Source organism: Rousettus aegyptiacus, unplaced genomic scaffold (genome assembly GCF_014176215.1).
Source record: "Rousettus aegyptiacus isolate mRouAeg1 unplaced genomic scaffold, mRouAeg1.p scaffold_m13_p_1, whole genome shotgun sequence".
Lineage (NCBI taxonomy): Eukaryota > Metazoa > Chordata > Mammalia > Chiroptera > Pteropodidae > Rousettus > Rousettus aegyptiacus.
In genome coordinates, this window is record NW_023416284.1 from 130,560,898 (window position 1) to 130,586,905 (window position 26,008).

The 26,008-nt window shown below is 40.4% G+C and overlaps 1 protein-coding gene across 2 annotated transcripts in view; it reads right to left on the bottom strand.

Annotated features, from left to right (window-relative positions):
* Positions 1 to 24,012, bottom strand: part of RRAGD (Ras related GTP binding D) — a 43,067-nt gene extending 19,055 nt beyond the window's left edge. The window contains exons 1-5 of one of the 2 annotated variants that reach the window (XM_016140614.2): positions 23,524 to 24,012; positions 14,890 to 14,961; positions 6,979 to 7,274; positions 1,273 to 1,472; positions 342 to 456 (exon numbers count right to left, since the gene is read on the bottom strand). In XM_016140614.2, coding sequence (XP_015996100.1) covers positions 342 to 456; positions 1,273 to 1,472; positions 6,979 to 7,274; positions 14,890 to 14,961; positions 23,524 to 23,659 — 819 coding nt within the window. In that variant the 5' untranslated portion in view covers positions 23,660 to 24,012. The remainder of the gene's footprint in view (positions 1 to 341; positions 457 to 1,272; positions 1,473 to 6,978; positions 7,275 to 14,889; positions 14,962 to 23,523) is intronic. The other variant, XM_016140615.2, reaches the window with a different exon arrangement.
* Between the last annotated feature and the right edge of the window lie 1,996 nt (positions 24,013 to 26,008).

Sequence of the window (26,008 nt, forward strand, 5' to 3'; positions counted from 1 at the left end):
AATGTTAACAGTATATATCTTATCACCCAAACCAATTTTTATGCTCCCTACCTTTGGTAAGGTTCTATTAACACTGAATGATTGTCTACAACCTGAATAAACACTCCAATTATACAGTAAAGTACAGGAATCCATTTTGGGAGTTAGCTTTTAAAGGAGTTAAAAAGTTTTAAAATTTTAAATTTCAAATTTAAAACAACCTGTAGGAGTAATCTCCAAAAGTAAATACTTCAGGGACCTGAAATGCCATAAGAGGAAGTGGAAATAAGATTGTTTTCACTCTTGCAATGTTATTCTTAAATTCTACATATGATGCTAACAGGATGATATCATTTACTTACTGAGATAAAGATGTTCAGCAAATTCTCCAAGGTGGGGAGTTGCGGAATTAGTTTCTGAACCACTTTGCTAAAAGCTTCAAATATTGAATGATCATATATGCTTGTCAGATAAAAGCTGAAAGAGGAAATAATATTTCATCAAACTTTCCCCTTGACAGAGGAATAGATTGCTTAGGCTCTGTCATAACACTGTACCCTACCTTCTGTATCTATACTTCTTATACACACAATTTGGCCCTCTTCAGAATTTGAAACAATATTGATGAAAAATTAACAGGTCTTAACAGGTCATTCCTCCCCAACTCCCCAAAAGCAAGAAAGGAATGTGCCCATTCTCATCTACTGACTTGCTCAACTGGAAAGCTTAAAAATGCATCATGTGTGTCCATACTGACTTCTTTAGATTCTTCAAGAAAATACACACCAGATCACACGTGCCTCTTAGATTAGTAATGGTTATATTATTCATATTGAAGTGTCTAATTTTTTCATTTTCCAATTTGCAAAATGAATAATACACATAGCGCCCCACAAAAAATTATAGAAAACTGGTTTTCCTTTCCATTTCTATTTGAATTATCTTCAGAGTTACAGATACTATCATATTTATCAAGAATTATAAACTTCAGCATCGATTAACCTGGATTGCATTCATGGGTTTTGTGTTCCAAGTTTTTCAAATGGGGGAAGAACCTTAGCTTTGACCATTTGTTCAAGAAAAGTTTTTTTAACCCCACTACTTTTCCCGAAGATCAGCATTAGCACATGCAAACCTTGCTTTTCTCAAATACAATCCCAGTGTCTATAGCACAGAATGGAGGAAACAATGGGGCAAATTAATGCTCATGTCAAACCACTAGTGGTATCTTTGGCCCCCAGATCTGCTTTTTCCCATTCATTACAGTGAACCCTGAAGGGTTTCTGTTCTCACCTGAGGTGAATTTTTTCTAATCCAGCATCAGCAAGGTCATCATTTGCTCTCTGATGAATATCTCTTTGGGTTTCAATTTTGTGGTCATCTGACAGACCATCCACTTTATGAATAAACACCTCGAAGTTGATGTCGGTGTTCACTTTATAGGCCCTGGTGACTGTGAGGTGCAGCCTGGCCAGGGCCTCCATGTAATCATCCTAGGAACAAAGGCACATTCCTGTTAGGGGACCTACTTTGCTTCCTAACCCTTCTAAGCTGCCTTCCACATACACTCTTTTCTTTCCAGCTTGACTGAAGTATGCTTGACAAATAAACATTGCATATGTTTAAATGTACAACATGATGTTTTGATATACTTACATGTTGTGAAATAATTCCCCCCAATCAAGCTAACTAACCTTTCCAGCACCTCCTCTTACAAGTAACCTTTTATTTTTCCCCTTCCCACATACATTCTTAATCTGGAAATCATCTGGGTACAACCTCCAAAAATATTTTGCTAAAGCCCAAAAACTGGTTTCATAAAATTCGAGGTCAAAAACTTATGTTTTGTTAACAAAGATGAAAAACTAAGGCCAGAAAAACACAGCTGTAGGCAGTTACGATTAACTTGGTGACAGTCATCAAGATGAGAGTTGCAATTTTGTGAACTGAAAATTCACAAAGGTCACCTAGGACCTTCTGTAGGATGCAATTCCTCCCAGAGTTTTGAGTTTCATGGTGAACTGTGACAATTAGAAATGAAAACATGATGGAACTCTAGGAGGATGGAGAAGGAGCCAGGAGGAAAAAAATGTAAGAACCACTGGACTGGAGCAGCCATACTGGGCCCATGCCCCTTGTTTTTAAGTAAAGTTTTATTGGAACACAGCCACACTCATTTGTTTATATAAAACCTATGGCTATTTTCATACTACAATGGCAGAATTGAGTGGTTCTCCTCTGTACAAACTCCTCAGAGACAGTACAGCCTGCAAAGCCTAAAATATTTACCATCTGGCCCTTTACAGAAAAAGATTGCTGACCCCCTGGTCTATAGTCATTGCCCCAAATAACACAAAAGTATTTTTTTCTCCATCTCACAGATAATATCTACATAATAATATAACAAATACCTGTGTAGGTATCTCTCTGCTTAAAAAATCAAACATTAGATAATGAATGAAGCCCTGTTTCTCCCCATCCTCTCAGACTGCCCATCACTCTACCCACCCACTCTCCAGAGGTACCACTATCCCAAGTTTCAGGTTTATTCTCAGTCATCTCTTTATACATTACTACATACATGTGCATTCTTGAAGAACAACATACAGAATTCATTTACATTGTCTTAAAATTTATAGAAATATTAAGTTATATACAAATTACAGTTTGCCTTTTCATTCAACATTATGTCAGAATTTCGCCTACATTAAAGTGCGTAACTCCTTTTAATGGCTCTATAAAATTTCATTATATGGATGGTCTGTAACTTATTATATATTTGCCTGTTGATGGACATTCAGAATGTTTCCAGTTATGTTTTATTTCATACACGAATTCGTGACTGAGTTTTTTAGGGCTTAAGCTGAAGGCTGACCTGTTAAGTCATAGGAATAAGCAACTTGAACTTGACGAGATAGAAAGTAAGAGCACCAATGATGCTACAGACCCTCACCAATACTTAGTGTTGTCAGGTCTTTTCATTATTGCCAATTTGAAGGGTATGAACAGGTCTTGTTTTTATAGCAAAAAAAAAAAAAAAAAAGGAAAGGGAGCTATAGGACAGAATTCAAAGGACTTTCCACTCCCCATTCTGACTTCAAACCTGGGTAAATACAGAAAGTCAGTAAAACGGGGGATTTTTTTTTTTTTTTAGTGTTCTTCTTCTATTCTCCATACTAAATTAATAAACATGGGTTCCCAGTCTCTAGATAAATGAAACTGTTAAAGAAAGATACTAATAAGAAATGATAAAGAGAGAAAAATAGCAAATGGAATCTCTCACGCTCACACTCTAAAATAAAGAGTTGTTTAAAATTAAAGACAAATAATGGACACTGGGATAGTAGATTGAGTATTCTGGAAAAATTCTAGATGAATGATTTGCAGCCCTTTTTAAATACCTTAAAAAATCTCAAATAAAAACTAAAGTTATCACTGTATGTTTTCACATATATGCAATTCTAGAAAAAGCAAATTAATCTATAGTGACGGAAAGTACATCAGCAGTTGCCTGAGGCTGACATTTGGGGAACTACTCGAGAAAAGGCACAAAGGAAGCTTTAGGGATCGTTGGAGTATTCTACGTCTTGATTGTGAGATAGTTACGAGGTGTATACATTTTTCAAATTCAATAAACTGTGCACTTAAAATGAAGGCATTTTATTGTATGTATATTACACCTCCAAAAAAAATATTGTTGCTTAAGTCTTTAACTGAAGAGGGCAATTAAGGAGACATGCCTGTGAGCAACTAGCCAACGTCAAGAGTACATCACAATCTCAAATTATGAGAAATCGCTGCACAAATCTCCCTGCCATGCATATAAAATGGTCTGATGACCAATTAACTGATGAAGTCACATAGAGTTACAAGGACCAAAAACTACATTAAAAAGAAGAAAATACTCAGTTTATTACAGCAGAGAGATTGTCGATGATTTTTCCTACCGTGTTTGTTATTGTCTTCTGGGACTAATAAAAGTAAAGAAAAAATGTACTGCCTAGTTTCAATCCAAAATTAGATCTAGGAATTATAGATATGTGTGTCCCAAGCACATGTGGAATGGCTTCAGGGGACCAAGGGTGGCCCTGGAGGTGTAGTACATTCTGTGGGTTCTGCTGGGGGTGGGGAGCTAACGGTGTCACGCATTTAGGTTGCGGGAAATCACTATTGATGCTTTCATCCTATTTTACAACATTCTGTGAGGACATATTTCTCTTCAGTGATAGATTTACCTGGCAATCCTATGACTGTGAGGAATTCACAAGCAAAAAATAAAAATATGAGGTGTCAGACCAACAGAGCACTGCTTAGAAATAAAACCGATGATGTTCAAGTGCTGCTGCCAAGATACTTCCCTAATGTGTGCTCTTCTTTTCAGTGCTTGTAATCACATCATGTAAAGATTCCCATAAATACGATTTTACAGTCTACTTCCAATAGAAAAGCATGTTAGACAAACTCTAAAACTGCTTGTTTAATTTCATATATTTTTATATTTATGCTTTATATTTTTTATATTTCTATTTTATATTTATGCATATTTATATCTTTATGTATTTAATTTTATATATTTTTAGTAAATGACAGCTTGAAAATGGTTTTCCTACTCTTTTTTAAAAGTGTAACTTAAAAATGTGCATTTTGCAGGCATTCTTGTAGCTTTTTCTGCCCTACAGCTAAAAAACAGGTAGACAGGGGGAAAAAATTAAATCATTTCAATTAAAAGTAAAATTAAATTAAATTAAATTAAAAAAAAACACATTTACCAACTCAAATTGAAGGCCTTCTTTTATGTTCAGGTAAAATTAAAACCAGAATACAGTTGCAATTTGAATATAGGCAAGTGTGCCTATTTTAGCCACATTACAGCCATTGTACAAACAACTGAGATAGATTTGTTTTGGAAATCTGAATTCCATAAATTCGAATGACTATGTAAGCATAACATGGTATTAAGGTAAGTACTTACTGAGCCACTGTCTTAAAATGATCAGTTATCTGGTTGGAATCTACTTACTCACATGTAAAGCAATGCTACCCCTACTTTGTTCAACAACCATAGAAGAACAGTGGCCATGTGACTTAGGAAGAAAATGGAGATTAGAAGAGATAGATGAGCATGACATCCCTGGAACCTGACCTCCCACGCAGCAACGTGTACACACCCTGGCTGCCCCTCTCCAGCAACAAGCTCCCTGATTTATGGTGCTGGCAGACCTGAGGCAGGAAGGCAGGGGATCCTGCCAAGGCCACAGATGGGCCAGAAAACAGGTCAGTACAAGTGGGACAGCCAGAAAAGTAGTGACTGACAGCAGGCTTTGGACCTGATGCAAGTGTCTACAAGCATGCATTTCTGGATAGGTCCATGGGTGGAGAGGCACTGCTGTTTCTAGATCAGGCATTGGAATTTCAAGTCTCCCCTCTCCACACCCCACCAAAAAAGAAAGAACCCTTTCTAACCATTTGGCCAAGCTCCCACAGCCACACTAGGAGTACACAGTGCAGTCAGCTGGAACTAAAAGGCTTATTTGAAAATTTCATTATTATATTAAACAGCGACCTAGTTCCATGAGTGAATATATGACGCTCTCAAGCTTCAGTGGTCTTCTCAGAGAACAGTGTCCAAGCATGGGCTTAGAACCATTATTACCAAGTCTTCATATCCTTTCCCTTCAACTACACTGGTGCCTCTTGGGGCTGGGAATATTCAGCCCACCTGTTTGATCGTAGGTCCACAGTTTCAGGAAAATGTCTCACGCTGAATTTAGAGTTGGTTTAGCATACTCCTGTAGGATTTACTGCCTTTTATTCCCCCACAGCTACAAAAGAGAGCCCTTGGGAGGGCCTTCAGGCTGAGCCTTGCATCAGGGACATTTTCTAAGACACCCGGACATGGGGAGTTGGCAGAGCATCAATGTCCCAATCCTGCTGCCTGTATCTTCTTATAATGACCTACCTGAGATGCACCTGTGGTCCTGCTGCTTCCTTTCCTTCTCTTCCTTTAAGTGGCCCTATTCTCACTTAACAGGAGAAAGGCCCAGGATGCCAAAGAGACCATTTGGAAGGCTGGTTTGAATAACTGATAAAGTGAATGACTCTAATGCCTGGGTAATATGGCTCTTCATCAGTCAAGGGGATCTCAATTCTTTGCTTTCAGCATGTCTATCGATAAACTACTAAAAATAGTTTTTCATGATAGAAAACCGGGCAATTTAGGGAATGTAACTGAGAAGGAGTTTAAGTAATTGAGTGAATGCGCTAGCAAAATTCATCCTATATCTACATACTTACTGATGTGAACAAGTTACTCAGTACTTATAGCTATACCAACAAAAACAAAAATAGAGTTGAGGCCAAATCCTGTCTTTTTCAAGCATCGATACATGAATTAAGTGGAAAAATACCATTTTCTTAAAAGAAATATTTATCTCAAATTTTATTTTTTATATTTAATATTTACCTATAAAATACACAGTAGGTATGCTATCTTAGCCAATTGTGTATTAATAATAATTATAATAATTTAATTTGGGAAAAAAATTTCACCCAGAACTTCAGCTTTATAGAAAATAGTAAAATTTTTAAATGTAAACTTATATACATACTTTTGTTGCAGAGAACCTGTGATCTTTTATAGATGTCTGCCAAGAGTATTAGCGGGGGGACACGTATTTGCTGTCCTTGGCCTGTATGGTGCTCGCCTCCATTTGTGAGGTTTCCTAGGTCTGTGATTCGCTGAGATATACACAGGGTCACAGATCTCTATCGTCACTGCTTGCTGATCAGGGCCGCATGGAGGGAGCCTTTTCTCCTTTGCAAACCCTGAGAGCCCCAGATGAGAAATTCCTTGTTCGGCAGAAAGGCCTATTCCCAGTTCTAATGACCAAATGGAAACCATTACAATGGAAACTGTTTGAACCCAGAGGGGTGGAGGAGGAGGCTACATATGTGGGGTGAGGGGCCTACAGTCCCGTGGTACCCAAGACTGAGCTTTACCTGGGAGTCTATGACAAAAATCAGTGCTCCTGTTCCCCGGAAGATCATTTCATAGTCAAATGTAGGGTCAAAAAAGTCAATCTGTCCTGGGAAGTCCCAAATCTGAAAATTAACAAAGGAGCTGTTGGAAACATCTTCCCGGCAGATTTTGTTCGTGCTCTCCAAGAACAGTGTTTCGTTGGGAGACATTTTGTGAAAGACAACTTTCTGAATAGATGACTTGCCGCTTCTCCTCAGACCCATGAGCAGGATTCTCGGTTTCACCTCAGTGCTGAAGGGATCGCTGAAGTCCAGAACTGGAGAAACCACAAAACAAGAATGAGGGTGAGATGCTTTCACAGCGGTTAATCAGAGGAGTTTCACTTCCGCTTCAGATGTGATTAATGATTCTGACAATGCCACTTTCCCAAATATGGAGAGTGCTAAGTATATCAGCCCACTCCTTGAGGGGCTAGCTTTTAGTAAGCGCCAAACACTAGACAATGCTGTTTCACTACCTCTCACACCATCTCAGAGCGCCAGAAAACCTGTACAGTTCCACATCATGAGTAGGGAATCTAGAGGTTGAAGAATAGAGACTTCCTCGAGCAGACCATCTGGGGAAAGAATCCAGTGCTAGCATTTCAGAGCAATGTCCTTCTTTGCCAAGATCGTCAGGGTCTCTATGCACTAAAGAAATTCTTGTTCATTTGAGTTACCCCTCTCTCTGTTACCGTCTCTTGGCCAGAGCTCTCGCATGCCACAAAGGCCTGGAAAATGGGCATGCTCTAGATGCTTCAGACTCAGAATGTATTAAAAAGCAGATGGGAACTTTGTGAGAGGCACACCTCGCTAAGCCTGCACTGTCCAGTAAAGTAGCCACTAGCCATATGTGACTAGTTAAATTAAAATTAGAAATCCAGTTCTTCCTTACATGAAGTACCTAGAACAGTCAAATTAATAGACTGCCAAAAGTAGAATGGTGGTTTCCAGGGATGGGGTGGGAGGGAGGATGAACAGTTAGTGTCTAACGGGTACAGAGTTTCTATTGGGAAAGATGACAAAGTTCTGGAGGTGGATGGTGGTGACTGTACAATACTACAAATGTACTTCATGTTGCTGAACTGTATACTAAAAAATGGTTAAAATGGTAAATTGTAAGTTATGTATGTTTTACCACAATAAAAATAATTCAGTTCCTCAGGTGCGAAAATCACTGCAAGATTAGCGCAGATATAGAATATGCTCATCATCACAGAAAGGTCTCAAGGTCAGCATTGCTCTTGTCCCTGGTAATGCAAATTCAATCCTAAAATGCTTTGCTACGGGTCCTAAAGGAATTAGGTATTACTGGATAAAAATAGGAATTGGTATAAAAGCTCAAAACCCTGTAGGGCTTTCTTTTATCTTTGTTCTTGAAACATCTCGTGTCAGTTCCCCAATGTTCTTTAGTCCTACACAACCACTTAATTTCTAAGCAGTATTTCTACTTGACTAAGAGTGTGTACATTTCAGAGAAGGAAAGGAAGTATCATCTATTTGTTAAATGTGAAGGCCTAGAGTCAACAAGACCGGGGGTTTGAGCTGTGAGACCTTGGACAAGATATTTAGCTTCTGAGACTCAGTTTCAAAACCCCTAAAATGGAGTTGACAATGACAATAAAAACCTTGTAGCACTGATATGATAATAAAATGAGGTCAAGGATCTAAAATGATTATTAAAAATAAGGCCCATTCAGCAAATGGTGCTAGAGCAAACTGGATATACAAAAACAAAAGAATAGAGTTGAACACATCCTATACCATGTACAAAAATTAACTCAAAAAGGATGAAACATCTAAATTTAAGAGTAAACTTATAAAACTCTTAAAAGGAAACATAGGTGTAAATCTTGCTGACTTTGGTTAGGCGATGGTTTCTTAGCTATGACCCCAAAAGCACAAGTAACCACAGGAAAAAAAAAAAAAACAGGACTCCATCAAAACAAAAAACTTTGGTGCTTCAAAGAACCCTATCAAGAAGGTGAAGACAACCCACAGAACGAGAGAAAACATTTGCAAATTATCTTATGTGATAAAGATCTAGTATCCAGAATATAAAAAATAAATTGTACAATTTAACAATAAAAGGACAACAGAAGAAAAAATAAGCAAAGAATCTAAACAGACATTTCTCCAAAGAAGATACACAAATGGCAATAGAACACATGAAAAGATACTCCATATCATTAGCCATTACAGATATATTAATCAAAACAATAAGATGCTACTTCACACCCACTAGGATGGTTATAATAAAAAAGACAATAATAAATGTTGGTGAAGATGTGAATAAATTGGAATTTTCATAGTCTATTGGTGAAAATGTATTTGAAAAAAAAGTTTGGCATTTCTTCAAATGGTTAAACACTGAGTCACCATGTGACCCAGCAATTCCATTCCTAGGAATATAGTCAAAGAAGTGAAAACATATATCCAAGCAAAGATTTATACCTGAATGTTCACAGCAGCATTATTCATAATAGCCAAAAAGTGGAAACAACCCAAAGGCCATCAACTGATGATTAACAAAATGTGGTATGTCCATAAAATAGAATATTATTCGGCCGTAAAAAAAGGAATCAAATACTGACTTATGCCAGAACACAAACAAACAATGGAAGTTAAAGAAGCAAGACACACAAAAACTCATATTGTTTGATACCATTCATACGAAATGTACAGAATAGACAAATCTAGAGACAAGAGGTACTTTGTGGTTGCCAGGGGGTAAAAAGAAGGGCAAACGGGAAGTAATTGTTAATGGGTATATGGTTTCTTTGGAGTGATGAAAATGTTCTAGAATTAAACAGGAGAAATGATTGCACACCTTTCTAAATACATTAAAATCGCTGATTTGTATTTTTTCAAAAGGCAAATATTATGGTATGTAAAATACCTCCTTTTTTTAAAAAAAAGCTTAATGACTGACCAAAATAAATAATAAACAAAAGACCCAGTATAAAACTTGGAGAAAGGTCAAGAAAGAAAACCAATATTTTAAGAAAAAAGGCAGAATATTGGCAAATATACATTTTTGTACATAAATTAAATTGTTTTTCTAAATTTATTTTTGTTTCCTTCTGAACTACACCTTTTATGTCTTTCTCAGTCCCTGATCCCAGTCTAAGCCTAATCCAATAGAGACTGAAAAGTAATCCTTCATTTCCCTATTGTAAGTAACAATTTTTTTTAAAAAAAAACATGTTAATATCTTAGTTTATTTCATTTACTATTATATATTGATATTTGAATTTGTAATAGGTATAGGTAAATACACACATTTTGTGTAAAACAAAAATTGAATAAAGTAGGCAGGTGTAGATATATACTGATACTACTCTATTATAAGCAATATCTCATCCCATCCTACTCACACGCACTTTTCCAGTTCAACTTAAACCAATCCAACAAATTGCTGATGATACACAATAGAAGCAGTGTATGGAAGTAAAAATCACCCAAAAGGTCCGCAGCTTTCTTCTTCATCAGCGATTATATGCTGCTCGCTTTTAATATTACCATTTCAATCAATCTTAGAAAAACCAGGGCATGAATTGGAAAAAATCCCAGAACTTTCAGTTTCAAAATATCAGATATAACATGTTGCAGTCTTTCCCTCCCATACTAAATCCCTAAAAATAATAGAGAAGGTATAAACAATAAAAAGATGAACAAATAAACATGGTATTTTCAAGCTCAGCTGAGCTTGAAACAAAAAGAAAACTCAAGATGACGAATTATTGAGAACTCCCTAAGAAACAAAAGATCAGACTGAAGCAGGAACCTGCATCCCCTTTTTGATGTGAATGGAAAGATTCTGCTGCAGAAGGTAGAACTAGTGTAAGCCCAAACAGGAAAGGGCAAGAAGACAACCAACGGGGTCGTTATTTAGAGAATCAAAGTGAGACGAGTCAAGGAGATAAACTCTGTGCACCACTGCCTGTCTACCAAACCCCATTCTACATGTACTCTAGAATATGTTCTAGGCAGGAGCAGTGAATGTAGAAGCTTAAGTATGAGAGGGAAAGCAGTGCCCCAGGGGTTAGCGATGCCTAAAAGGAACAGGGAGCACCCATGCTACGGCCCTCCAAGTACTCTGACCTTCCCTAACTCTTACTACAATGTGCATGGATTTCGAGAGGTGGAAGCTGCATCATCTTCTCTCTGGACATTTCCTCAAATGCCAAACATTTGAGGAAAGCCCAGATTATAGAAGAGAACACAGACTCAACAAATGGAGGAATGTACACTTGGAGAAGCAGAGTTCACAATGGAATCAGAGCAAACAGAAATTGAGTGTAATTAGAAGAAACAGTGATAAGAGACAATATGACATTCATGAAATAAGAACAGGCAGTTTCAGAATAAGAGCAGGCATGAAAAAGAGCTTTAGAGATTTTGGAAACAAAAATATAATTATAGGAAAGGGGTTATAAATGGATTGAAAAGCAGAATAAACACAGATAAAGAAGACAACAGTGAATTGGAAAGTTAAACTCTCTCAGAATGCAGTACACAAAAGGATAAAGCACTGACAAGTATGAAATAAAAGTTAAAGTTCCATTACCCTGCCAAAGAAGTTCCAAAACGAAGAAATACAGAATATAGGGGAAAGCAATATTTAACTAAAAAATAGATATGCCTTCCCCAAACTAAGGAAAAACAAAATTCAAAATGAACAGGCCCACAAGTTAAAAGGGAGAAATTTAAACAAAAATAAACCCACGCCTAGGGTAATCATAGTAAAACTTCAAAACATCAAGAATAAAATCCTTCAAACTCAAAAGAGAAAACAATTACCAAGAAAGGAATCAGAAAGACATCAGACATCTTAACAACATGAGATGGAAAAAGAGAATAGAACAGGATCTTCAAAAGACAGGAGGAAAATATCTTTGAATTTGATTTATATACCCAGCCATACTAATCTTCAAAGGTGGTAAAGAAATTTTCAGATATCCAAGGACTTAGAAAGTTTATTGCTCGCTTAATCTCTTTGAAAGAATTACTTAAGGATGTACTCCTGAAAGAAAAGATACACCCTAAACATAGTGCAATGCAAAAAGCAATGGAAAACAAATAAATTTTAGTGAAACGCATTAATTTTATATAAGTATTGACTTTAAATTTTTAAATAGAAATCAGAAACTAAAATTCCTGCCTATGGCCATGCTACCTTGAACATGGCTAATCTCGTCTGCTCGTGAAAGCTAAGCAGGGTCGGGCCTGGTTAGTACTTGGATGGGAGACCACCTAGCAAGACCAGGTGTCGTAGGTGTTAAAAAAAAAAAGACATTAAAATTCCTGACAATGTAAACATGTGAGACTGGTGATAATAGGTAGGTAAAAGGTAAGTAAAAGAACACTATGGTTCTTGTTAGAAAAGCATAGTTTTGTATCTTTTTTTTTTAATTTAAAAATAATCATGTCAAACCAGTAAAAAATATTAGAAAAAGGTCTAGAAGGATGCAAGCAAACAGCAAAGCATGGGTGGGGGGGGGGGAGAATTTAGGGAAATCATTAATGGGATTTGGGTTCTATTCTTAAAAGGAAACACATACATATATAATTAAAATTAGTTTTGAAAAAGAAAAAAGTTAAAGTATAGGGAGCCATGAAAGACAGATTACGAGATTAGAAGACAAATGACATACTGTTTTATGCTTTAATTTACAAATTCAGACTTTTAAGTTAAATCTCAAAGATATACAAGCTCACTGAAAATCTTTTATATTTTTTTGATTTTATATGCCAAACACAGGTTCAAAATATTAAACACTCCCTGTGAATTCGACTCCACATTTTCTTTTTAAATGGCTGTATTAAGGTTTCTGTATTTTTTTTTTTCAATATTATATATATAGTTGCTCGGTAATCTGTTCGTTGGACATGTAAAAAAGATATGTAAAACATGGTTCCTATTTTGGAGAAGCTTAAAATCTAGTCTAGACAGGGTGGTACTGGCACAAAGGTAGACAAACGGATCACTAGAACAGAATAGGGAGTTCAGAAATAAACCCACACATACATAGACAACTGATTTTTGACAAAGATGAAAAGCCAACTCCACGGAGAAAGGATAATCGTTTTCACCAGAGTGTTAGGACAATTGGATATCCATATGCTAACAAAGAATTTCGATCCATATCTCACACAATATATAAAAATGAACTCAAAACAAATCATAGGCCTAATTGTAATGCCTAAAACTATGTAATTTCTAGAATATATTTATGGCCTTAGGATAGGCAAAGTTAGATATGACACCCTCCCCCAAAACTGATAGCTTGGATTTTACTAAAATAAAATCTTATGCTCTTCAAATGACACTGTTAAAATTATTAAAAAAGAAAAAAAAAAGGACAAACCACAAATTCGGAGAAAATATTTGCAAATCATATATCTGATAACGGATCTGTATCCAGAATATTTAGAGAACACTAAAAACTCATTAATAAGAAAACAAAACCCAACTGAAAAGGCAGGGAGGGCAAAAGATTTGAACAGACAATTCATTGAAGATTTATGGAAGGTAAATAAGCACATGAAAAGATGCTCAACACATCATTAATCATCAGGAAAATATGAATCAAAACTGCAATGAGATACTACCATTCACCCACTGAGATGGCTAACATTAAGCAGACAGACAGTAACAAGTGTTGACGAGGATGTGGAGATACTACAATTCTCATATGCTGCTAGTGGAAATGTAAAATGGTACAATCATTTTGGAAAAGTTTGGTAGTTTCTTAAAAAGTTAAATAAACATCTATTACATTATCCCAACCATTCTACTGCTAGATATTTACCCAAAAGGAACAAGAGCATATGTCTATATAAAAACTTGTATTCAAAGGCTCATAATAATTTTATTTGTAATAGTCAAAAACTAGAAACCCATATGTCCATCAATAGGTGAATTGTGGTGTACCTGAGCGATATAAAAAAATAAAAATAAACTATTGATACATATAATATGGATGAGTCTCAAAATAATTATGCTGAGTGAAAGAAGCTAGTTGAAAAAGGATATTCTATAATTGCATTTACACAAAGTTTGAAAAACTGTAAACAAGTAGATTAATGGCTGCCTAGGAAATGGAAGAGGTAATAGGAAGGGTCAGAGAGACAGACTACTAAAAGGTCCCAGGACACTGTTGGAGGTGATGGATATGTGTTCTTCTTGATTATGGTGATGGTTTCACAGGTATACGCACATAACAAAAATTATGAAAAAGATGCATTTTGTCATTTACACCTCAATACAGTTATATTAAAAAATGTACTCTTAAGGACAAGAATGGAAACCTAAAGAGCTGTAGTTGCTCCATTATCACCTCCCGAACAGTGTTCGATCAATCCAAAGTAGGGGAGAAAGGCCCAGTGGGCTGTGGGGAGGAACCCAGGGGATGACAAGGGCGAGGAATGCAAACTTAAAGCAGTGCAGGGTCTGGATGAGGTTGGGAGTGGGAGAAGCCCTCCAAGGGCAGGGAACCCAAATGTAAGCAAAGGCACATTGTGGAACAGGAAACTAGGCATGCAATGAAAACTCTGAGCAGCCACCTATAAAGGTGCCTTCTATATACCAACCACTGCACTAGGGACTATACATACTTCATCCCATTCACACTCTTTGAAGAATGGATATTATTATCCCCATTTCACAGGTAAAGAAACAGGTTCAGGAAGGTCAAGTAACATTCATACTGAGGATTGGCCCATCCAAAGTCTATTCATTTGTGTTTTTTCTGCTGTGCATTACCTTCAATAAAATAAAGCAAAACTCCACATTAAATTATGTACAAGCACAAAAACATATTTAAATGTTTATGTCTTTATTTCTTCCCCACTTATAACTGCTGGATATTGGTGTATGTTTTAACTTACTTTCGGCAGGGTCTGCAAGTCTGTGTGCCATGATCATCCACGCTGCTGCCCTGGAGGCTGGACCCATTCCCCCTGGGAGAGTGGGGGAGTCATAGAAACTACCATGAAGAGGAGGGGCTATATATGCAATGTTTGCCTACATAGAGCGACTGGGAAGCAAAATACACGAACAGCCATCACACACACACACACACACACGCACACGCACACGCACACACACAAACAGATGGAAGTATTTCCTTTTCCCTGCCAAATTCTAGCAGGGGCCACTATCTGTAAACAACTGGGGAATGGCAACTAGATTAGCAAGCGTACCATCAACTATGTAGACCTTTTTGACCCACGCGGATTCACTTTATCATGTTTAGCTGGTGTGTATGGAAATATACTATGTACCAGGGACCTCACTAGACATTTCTACAAACTTTATCCACCCCAAGAGGAAGTACAAGTCTGTTTTACATTTGAGGAATCTGTGTGACGGAACCTGCCCAAGGTCACAGCGCTGGATTGTGGTGGAGTCCTTAGCCACCAATCAGATGGCATTAAACAATAACTGCAACAATGAAAAAGGAAGAGACTAGGACATATCAGAGTATATCAGGCATAATAAGAGTAAATACTGCTAGTGAAACTCTTTGAGTTCACTTATACATATGTAGATGGTGGTTCACAATATAAATGCACTTTTTTTTGTTTTTGGTAGAGCACTGCTGTACCTCAGAAAGGACTGCTGACAAAAATCTCCCCTCTAATCCTCTCCCACTTTTCCCTCAAGTATCTCGACTTCTGAAACCTTTTGGGATTTCTCAGAGTTTCTCAGAGGGGTCATTCCGCTCCGGGAGCAGGCGGCTTACATCAGGACAGGAAACACCCTAACCTTCTGGCCTCCTGGGGATGGGTGGGCTGTCTCCACCAACATTTCCTTGAGTGTCACCTACTCGCTCAAGTTTCACAAGAACAACCTAAGAAAGGTGAAAATATGGAAGAGAATGAAGGATGATAGCTGCTTGGAAAGCGGCAACAAAAGGGCTAGTACTTTTTTTTAACAAAAAAAAAGGAAATCAGAAAGGAACTATAGGATTTGGGGCTAGATGGAATCCCACAGAGGGCTCTTTAAAAGTTCCAGCAGGGCTTGGAGGAAGTTGCAGGAGTGAGGTGAAATTTACAAGAGGGCAGTTTGTTCTGTTTCATAAAGGTTCCCTGAAAGTCTGCCAAGTGTTTGACAGGGCTGAGCCAGGGGCTGCAGACACAAAGAAAAGATTCATCCCTGAGCGATTAGAGGGGAAAATAGACAAGAAAAACTGACAATTCGTTGCTAGCTAGGTGTTATGGGCTCAGAGAGAGGACGCCCAGGAGAAATACAACATCTGAGTCTTAAAGAAGAGGAGGCATAAGAGATGAATGAGGGAAAGGTCATGTCAGGAAGAGATTTTGGCCTTCCTGGAGTTTAGGGAATGTAGTTTAAAGGCAAGAAAAGGCTCCGCACTTTCCGGTGGCTTCCCACAGCATTTAGAATAAAATTCAAAGGCCTTCTTGCCCAAAAGGCCCTGTGTGGGCTACCCTTTACATCCCAAGCTTGGTTCACCTTCCCCAACAGTTCCCTTATGCTGTGGCCACACAGGCCTTCTGGTTTCTCACCTCAGGGTCTGGACCTACTCCTCCCTGCACCTGGCAGGCTTCCCCTCAGCCCAGAGGCAATTTTACCTCCATGGATCTAAACCAGGTGCCATTGCTTCCTAATAAGCCTGGGTCTTCTTAATTGTACTTATCATTATAAGAAATAATGTCTTTTTACTCTGTGTCTTCTTGTTTACTTGTTTATTGTGTTTCCCTCACATACATACACACAAAATACAATATAGAGATGTAATAGGCTAGCTCATGAATGAGATGCTAGGAACCGTAGATTCTACTCTGAAAGCCACGGGGAAATCACTAAGGATTTTAAGGGGAGACTAACGTGATCAGATTTACACTTCAGAAAGTTCTCTCAAAAACAGACTCCCTAGAGGGAGTCAGTGTGGAGATGGTGAAGGGGTCTAGAATAAGCCACTGTGGCATAAAAATTGTTTTGAGGAAAAGGCAGTTGGGTTCCTGGAATCTTTTATTTGCCTAAAGCAGAGCCTCCCCAAAGAACTCAATTGTCATAAATCTCCTTCCCAGGAGCAACTCTTATCTTTTCTCTTATTGGAGACTGAGACCAGAAGATAAGTTGGCATCACACTCAAACAGACATGGTCACAAAACTATCACATTGCCCTACTATTTTCCAATGGGCCCATTCATTTTTTTTCACAAAGTCATTTGTTTTTCCATCAGTGTCCTTTTCCCCACCCCCTTATAAGAAGTTATTTGTTCTCCCAGAAGTACCCCTCTGTCCCCATCCTCTGTTAAGGTGCTCTATAAGCCCCAAATTCTACCCACTTCCTTGAGTGGCATTTTTTTGTGTGAACCCTCATGCACGTAATTAAATCTGCTTTTCTCTTGTTAATCTGTCTTTTGTCGGTTTAATTTGCAGGTCCTCAATTCAGAACCTAAGAGAATAGAGGAAAAGTTTTTCCTCCAGACAGCAGTAGGAAGTTGTTTTGGACATAAAGGAGAAATGAAAGAACTAAGGCACGGACCCATGGAAATGAGCAGAAGGAATGGATACTTATTTGAAGTGGTTGGTCTGGTATGTCTGTTGGCCTGTGGCTCAGCTGAGATAAGGATCTGGGGGTTCAGAAAGGCCATAAAACTGAGGTTGCAGACAGGTTTGAAGTGGAAATTGAAGTTGCTGAAGCTGCCCATGCCTTGATGGTCCTTTCTGTCCCTGATCTTGCTGGCTTAGGGTGAGTGCACATTTGAGAGGTTTAAGCCTTGGCCACCATAAAACAGCTCGAACCAATGTATGTGACAACCTCTTACCACCCAGTGGTTACCATTTACTGAGCACCTGCATAGCATGCAGTATCATCTCTAATCTTCACGTTGATCATGTTTATTCTTTACAGAGTTAAAGACTGAAGCCTCACTGCTTACCACAATGAATACTCAATACGTGTTTGCTGGTTGGGATGGCTGAATGAAAGTGAACAGAATTTGAAGCTAAATTAACTGAAGCTTTCAAAAGAAATTTCTTAACTGATTTTGGTCCCAAACAGTGCTTGGGAATCAAGAGGATGAGCTTTATGCCCAGGTAAAGTTTATCTACTGTGGTTAGAAACACTGAATATACTTCTTACCTATTTTGCACTGGGTCCTGTCAGTGCCAAATTTCCCCCCAAACAACCCAGCCTTGTAACTAGACTGCTGGAGATACCAGAGGAACTCAATCATTCAAGGAACAGCATTATGGGGAGGAGTCATCTAACCTGGCTCTTATCAGCCTTTAACCCCTGCAGGCTAATTAATCAGTAACTGGCAGAGCCCCGTCAAAAACCTGTAGGCCTTGTGAATACAGAGGGAGAGAAAGATGGAGCTGCGCCTTGAGCCACAAGGCCACCTGGGCCACACCTGGCTGATCTGTGGGCTGGGAATATCACAACAAAAGAGCCAGAAATAAGGAAAATGGGAATTGAAGCCCAATGTGTGCCCCTCCCACCCACACACAGTGCTAACGAGGCTGGCCCTGCCTTCCTGAGCTCAAGGGAGAATGAGACTTCATATGAAATGTACTTCATAAATTCTGATGTATTATACAACTGAGAGCTATTATAACTAAATTCTCCAAGAGGTAACACCTTTAAACAAGTCCAAAATGGGAAAATACAACAAAGATTTAGTGAAAGAATTAGAGTAACATGGTAGCAATCTGACGGCAAGTAAAATGGTTTAAAAAATACTAGGTTAGTGCCAGATCGGGGTTCAAGTCTGAGCTCTGCCATTTACCACCTGTGTGACCCTGTACATGTCCATGAGTCTTTATTTCTTCACCTATCAGCCACTATTAGCAAGTATGTATGCAAACACACACACACACACATATTTTCCCAGCCCAAGCCTAGGTAACAAGGGGGTCTTTTTTGGAATGTGACTACTATGAAAGGCTCACTCAGTCTTAAGGGAAAGTTAGAATTTCTTAGCTATTAGTATTCAGTGGGGTCAACAAAGTCTTAAGGTTCTATTTACTTATGGTTTTAGGAAGACACCTCTGGTTTGTTTCCATTTGCAACATTATCTGTGGTCCTCTACATTTTCAATCAATAAAACTACTTATACATTCAAGACCCAGGAGTTCAGTAAGAAATTCCAACCCAAGAGGGAATTAAATATATGCATACTAATATCATTAATGAGACTATGGAAAAATCATGAACATTCACTATCCTTTTGATTAACTATTTAGTAAGGAGAAACAAATGCAAATAGAACATATCTTTTCAAAGACATAAAGGTGATTTTTATTTATTTTTATTTATATGCAAGGACCAAATCTTTATGAAATCTCACAACACATGGGCAAGTAACTAAAAAACACTATTTCATCAACAAATACTTTCTTTACACATATCTTAGATAACATTTCTAATGTTTTCTGATCTGCCAATGCTCCTACAAGAAGTGTTATTGTGAACTTTTTTTTAACAATCACTTTGAGAGTGATCGAGGTTGGTTTTATGTAGTCTCTATTTTACACACTGAGAAATCGAGCTGGCATCTTCCCCAGAGGTCCTCAGGAGATGTCAACCGGGTCCCTGTGTGCTTTAGGCCAGGAATGGGAAACCTATTTGTTCTGAGTGTTACAGCAAAACAAGGGAAAGCCACTGTCACGAGAGGGCTTCAGGGCTTTTGCAGAAGAGGGAGAATAAAGAAATTTAAAAAAATACATATATAAGGAAGAATAAAAGGAGGTAGAGAAGAAGAAAAAAGAGCAGAAAAGAAATGGCTATGGTAAGAAGTGAAAGATATGTTACCAACAACCACCACCTGGAGATGAATAAAGCAGAGTGAACTTTGAAAGAGACAAGGTATCCTGGGGATTGAAAAAACTTATCTTTCAAACTCAGAGCCATACCCCTTATCAGAACTTGCTGTTTTTCCCTCTTATATCCATTAGACTACCCTATGTCTGTTCTAATATTAAAATGGGAGAGATTTCTCGTAAGAACAGAGAATCGAGATTCTTTGATACAATGAATCACTGAAACATGTTTACAAAGCATCTGATATAAAAATATGTTCTCTAACTATATGCATTCAAACAAGCATTGTGCCTCAGGTATGACTTTGGTCATACCATTTTAAACTATTCTGTATTTCCTTCTATTCCAAATCTTCTGTATCTCTATATTTCCAGGCCAGAAGGGAACCCAAGAGATTAGCTATGGCCAGGGTTATAGTCATCTCAACTCTTTTCGGAAAAGGCAGAATTACAAGGAAAGGAACCTACATTTCCATGAACTCGACCCTCTCCAAAACCTTGCTCATTCATAGCTCATGTTGTAGCTGCAGAAAAGTCATCTGGCATATCAGAACAATCTCTGCTTACTATCAAAGAACAATGTGAAAATGAACTTACTAATAATCTTTAAATCATTTTAAGGGGGAAAAAATAGCTGACACTAATGATTAACAGATGTGAATTGCTGGATTCACCATATTTATATCCATCAGGGAAGTACCACCTGCTGTCCCTGGAATTTTTTTTTCTTGCCTCCAGTAACCACCTAAATTGTTACTTCCTCAGACCCTAAAACGGTACTCAGGCTGCTACAGAAACAAGACCACACTTAGCTGAACTGTGGGTGAGCAGCTGTCTTAGCCAAGTTTCCTTTAAATATTGGGACTTTGGGAAAAAAAATAATCTCACTTTTTGATTAAATATCAACTTTTAATTGCTTTCCTTGTCATTACAGTTTTTAAAGCACAGTAATTCACTAAAGATTTAAAAACCATGTGTCAAAAAATCACTAAAGTGACCAGGAACACTCTTGGTATTCATGGAATAAAATTTTAAGTGCGGACTAGGGAAGTGCAATTTAAATCTCACCTTAGCTGCACTACGTTTTCAAACTTAGCACAATGTGGGAAAACTCACAATTTGCTCAATTTAAAAATAAGATCAGAGGTTCCTTTTAACACTAAGGAAAATAAAAAATCACACTATCCACCTTCAATCCACATTTTTTGCACAGCAATGCTTGTCAGTCCTGCATCCCACCAGTCAGGGTAGATTTCTGAACCTCATGGAGGAAGTGTCAAGTCTCCACTGAGCGAGCACAGGCACTAAACCGAGTCCATTAGGAAGGTGAAGGGGGAGAAGGGTTCATCAGAGAAAAGCTTTGCTTATGGTTCAAAGTGCACCATATTCATCCTTTCTCAGAGTAAGTTGGTCCTTTTTCTTCCCAACATTCCATTTTTTTCTAAGTTTGAGAGTAAGTAAATGTAAATTTTACCCAAAGTAACAAAGAATTATAATGCAACACGTGCCCAGGGCCCATTAGAAATAAGGATGAACCTCTGGTGGCACCCTGAGGTCCCAGGAATGGGAACTCCCAACCTCTCTCCTCATCCTGATTCCTCAGGACCATATCAACTGACTTGACAGTTGTCAAGGACAGTCTTTGCTAGAACTACTGACCAAGGAGCCTATCCGCAACTCTAGAGTGCGAATGTTCTGATGGAAATTCTAGATTCAGGCCTAAACCCCCAAATCAAAGCCAGGAATACGCGGAAAGAACAGGAGCCTGAGATAATAGAGGAAGTCTTCTGAGAATATTTGGGAGAGCAAGAATTCATTTATTGTTCCTCTTACTGCATAAATATACTCAATACTTTTATAGCAAGATTCCAGGTTGATCCAGAACTCACAAGGGAGGATTTTATCACGTAAATGATCAAATGGCAGGGTTTGCCTTTAGGTTAAGAGCAGTGGGGAGCATCCAACACCAGGCTCTGCAGAAGCCCTTTGTTCGGGAAATCCCACCCCTGAAGCAAAACTTTACTTTCACTACAATTTCAAGTCCCCAAATCAAATTTTAAAAGTGCCCCTTAAAGAGATGTAGAATAAATAGATTCTGTGCTTTTCCTGGAACCTCTCTGGCCCCCCAAGGCAATATCAAATTAACAGGGCTTTTCTTCCCGGATATAGTCTCTTTTCTTATTTTTCTCTTCCTTAGAGTACCACAAGTACACCCTATTATTGTGTGTCTACCATTTCAAATATCTTGCAAACACATCTCCATTCTGAATCTCTCCGAAGTCTCCCAAGAATCTAGGTAGGAGCCAACAAAAGCAATTTGAATAATAATGAAGTGACTGAACAATTTAATTACCAAGGTAGCCCTAGGGACTCCAACAAAAGGGTTGAACGCCTTTATCTACAAAAATGTAACCATGTGCTCAACTGTGGGACCAATTATGTAGAGTGCAGAAGGCAGAAGTGCACAGGTGCACACACCAGTTTAAGCAAATGGGGAATTAGCACAAATCCTCCCTGGAGACAGGCCATGATGAAAAAGGGTGACTTGGAAAGCTTCTCTCCTGTCTACCATGCTCAGGTTTAGTTAACTTTCTTCCTATTCTGGTTCATTGAATGTAGCACCTACCATATGCAAAATAATGAAAACTGTTCTCCCGAGAAAAGCTTGGTATAGGGAATTTAAAATAGCTTCAATTAATTCAATAAAAGTTCTTCAAAATCAACAGTCACAATGGTATTTTTATTCCTTACACAATTTCCTCAAAGTCAAAAATTGACAAGTTAGTTCCTTCTTTGGATGCATACAGCTTCACCTAGATGTTATGTTTATCGGCCTCCTTCTGTTGACTTTTCCTTGCTTTGGAGGGAGAAAAAAGATGAAACCTTCTGGAATCCTAAAAAGCTCTCAACTTTCTTAGGCTTTAAGAATTAATTGCAGAAAAGCCCCCAGTTAGCTGAACAATTGCTAACTAAATCCCGCTTCAATAGCAAACACAGTTTGCTTCTGAGTCGCAATGTACTCCCCGGCCCCGCGCTCACTCCAGGGCAAGGCACTGCCATGCCCAGGTAGTGACACTGAGCGTAGATAAGGTGTCCTAACAACCATGTTTGCCTGAAACCCAGGAAACCCGTGGCCACTCGGCGACTCCCTTATCACCTGGTGCATCTCCCTGCCGCTCCACCGGTGCCCCTAAACCGCAAACCTAGGCGGCCCCAGGACCCCTCCCGCGACGACACGAGACAAGACTGACACCCGCAGCTGCCGACGACCCTGCCAGTCACGCTGCCACCGGCTGCCTTTTTTAGCCACGACATCTGACCCCGGCTTCAACAGCAGCATTCAGGGAGAGGTCCCGGGCGAGCCGGGCGGTTCCCTTCCCTTCCCAAACCCCAGTCCCTTCCGAGAGCTCAGATGAGAGGTGGGGGAGGTACTGACCCTGGAAGGGGCCAGAGAGCGCACGTTCCTCCTGCCCAGACGCTTTCTCTCTGCTCTCCCCACCGATCCCTCCCCATCGCCGCCTGCACCCGGGCTCCCCCATTTTGCAGCTTGCAGTCGCTCCTCTGGCGCCCCTCCCCACCCCCACCCCGCAACTCCGCTCTCCTGGATACGCTCCAAGTCCGCGGCCCGCGCGCCTGGCCCGGCCGGGGGCGGGAAAACACAGAGGGAAGGGAGTGGGTGCGGGCTGAGGACGCGCGGGGCGAGGAGGGGCGGGGGACCCCGCGCTCACCTCCCTCCTCCGTCCCGCTGTCCGGGTCGGCGTCCGAGGAGTCGGGCCCGTCCCCGTAGTCCGCTAGCCCCACCAGCTCGTCCTCCTCGTCGTCGTCCTCGTCCTCCAGCTGCGGTTTCCCCAGCACCTGGCTCATTGCGCCCACGGCTGGCCGTCCCGGGAGAGGCGGGGTTCCCGGGTGGGGGCTAAGCCTCCTCGCTTGCCGCTCGCAACCTCTCTGAATTGGGGTTTTGTCCCGAGCGTGGCGGGAGCCAGCGGACGCGGGGTCGCGAGTCCCCCCGGCGAGCGGCGTCCAGGTCTGGGTCCCGCGGTTCCCAGCGCGCCCGGAGCCCCCTCGCCGCCCCGCCCGCCTACCGGCGGAGGACTCAGCCGGAGCGCGGCAGTTCCTCCCCGAGGAGGGAGAGAGAGACTGCGTGACTCAAGTCACCTGACACACACTGTCACACACTCACACTCACACACACACCGCACGGGCGCGCGCGCGCTCTCCCGGGCGCAGGCACCACTCGGCGGGCACTGGGCCGAGGCCGCACACACTCACTCACGGGGGGAGCGGAGCGGCGCGGGGCCCTCCGCCAACCCAGCAGCGCACACAGAAACACGCCTGGTACCCGGGGCCCCGGGACTGCGCGCAGGCACACACCGCGGCTGCGCGCCAAGGGCCCCCACGCGCCGCTTCTGCACGTGGTCCCCGCACAGGCAGGAGAGCTGGAGGCCTGCATACCCAGAGAACCTCCCCTCCACCCGCTCCCGACACACACACCCTACCTTGGGGGCACATCTCCAGTTTTTAATCATGGAGGAGGGCTTCAGTCCCAAGTGGGCTATCCCCCTAACACTGCTGCTCCTGAGCTACCCAGAGCAGCGTTCCTAGGACACCCGGTGGATGCTGAAGCACCCAAAGAAGAAAACTCAGAGAAATGGACTGCAGAGGCGCAGTCACCATAGCAATTGCCTTTTAGTGTGCATTTAAGGTTTAAAGTGCTTTTGACCAAGAATATTAAAAAATCAGACCTACCTAGATGTAAATGTTTTGAAAACATAACATGCCTTGTGGCTGCCTAGCTTAAATAAAAATTCCTCTGCAGTGTTTTGGAAAAGGTCTCAGGTGCATAACGCACTCAGTGGCTATTCATGGTCATCTCCTTCTGTCTCCTTGCATAAACTGTAATAACACATCTCAAAATGTTTCAAGGCTTTTGCGGGGGTTGAGGGGGACAGTGTGAGAGGGCAATTCTCACATAGGAATAGCAGCAGTGTGGGTGGGGGAGACTAAAACCTGCATTCCTCCACCAGCTTTTCACCACAGGACATACTGTACCCACCCTTTCTAGATACTGCAAAAAAATCACGTGGATGAACTTCCTTTTGACAAGAACAATGAGAAATAAACCAGCTGACCAGCCTGGCGATCCAGATCCTACAGGTGCCAGCAGCTTAGCAGGTGGTGTGGGAGGGGAGGAGGAGAAAGGGAGCTGAGGCTGAGGCTCTTGGGGCTCAAGGGTGCTATCTCTGTAGGGAACATTTATTGAGCACCTAGTACATGACAAAGGCTGGGGTGGGAGAGATCCACAGATGCTCAGAACAATGTTCCTGCCCTGGCAGAGTCTCTGGTCTAGCAAATTTTGACTCATGTCCTGGACTTTGTAGTTGTGCTTGTTGAAGGTGGATACAGACACCTTCTAGGAGGTGACTGCTTCTAATTGGAAAGGTCTTCAGATTTAATAGGTAGAGGTGGTATAACTTGGTATGACTGGATCAGTCAAGGTCTTTCCCAGGAGAAAAATAGATGGCTTATAGAAAGATTTTAAATTAAAAGACTATGTAAAGGGACAATTTACGGAGGTATGGGGAGAGTTTAGGGAATCAACATAGGACTTAGCAACAATGGAAAGATATCGTCATGCCTAAACTAGTAGGAGTAAAGGAAGGGAGCTAGAGTCCTGGAGAGGGAGTGCAAAACAGAAGCCACATCTGTTGAGGAAGCAGCCACTGCTAGAACTACCTCACCTAGAGGAAACTGCAGTGGGAAGAAATACCCTGATCTCTCTCTCTCTCTTACCACCCTCCATTCTCCTGGAAGTGCCTCCCATTGGCCAAACTCAACTGGAAGCCAGAGGACAAGGAAGCCTGGAACCTATTCCAACACAGAGATTGGGTAGGGAGGGCAGAGAGTGGGTACCAGGCTTGGTTGGGTGGGGCAGGGGACAAACAGCATAACCAACCAGCACAAGCCAATTCTTGCTCTTATCAGAGGAAGTTACTCTAAGGGTCATTTTCATCCACTTTCTGTTTTCATCCATTCTCTAAAAGGAATTCCCTGGGAGGAAGGGCTCTCCCCGAGTGGGTTTGAAGACTTTTGGCTATTCATGAGGCCTTTGAGGTAGGCTGATTCGAACTGCAGAGGCTACTTTATGAAGATCTATAAGCCAGTTCAAGGTCAGTCCAGACTATCAAGGCATCCCTGGCTGATTGCCAAATGTGT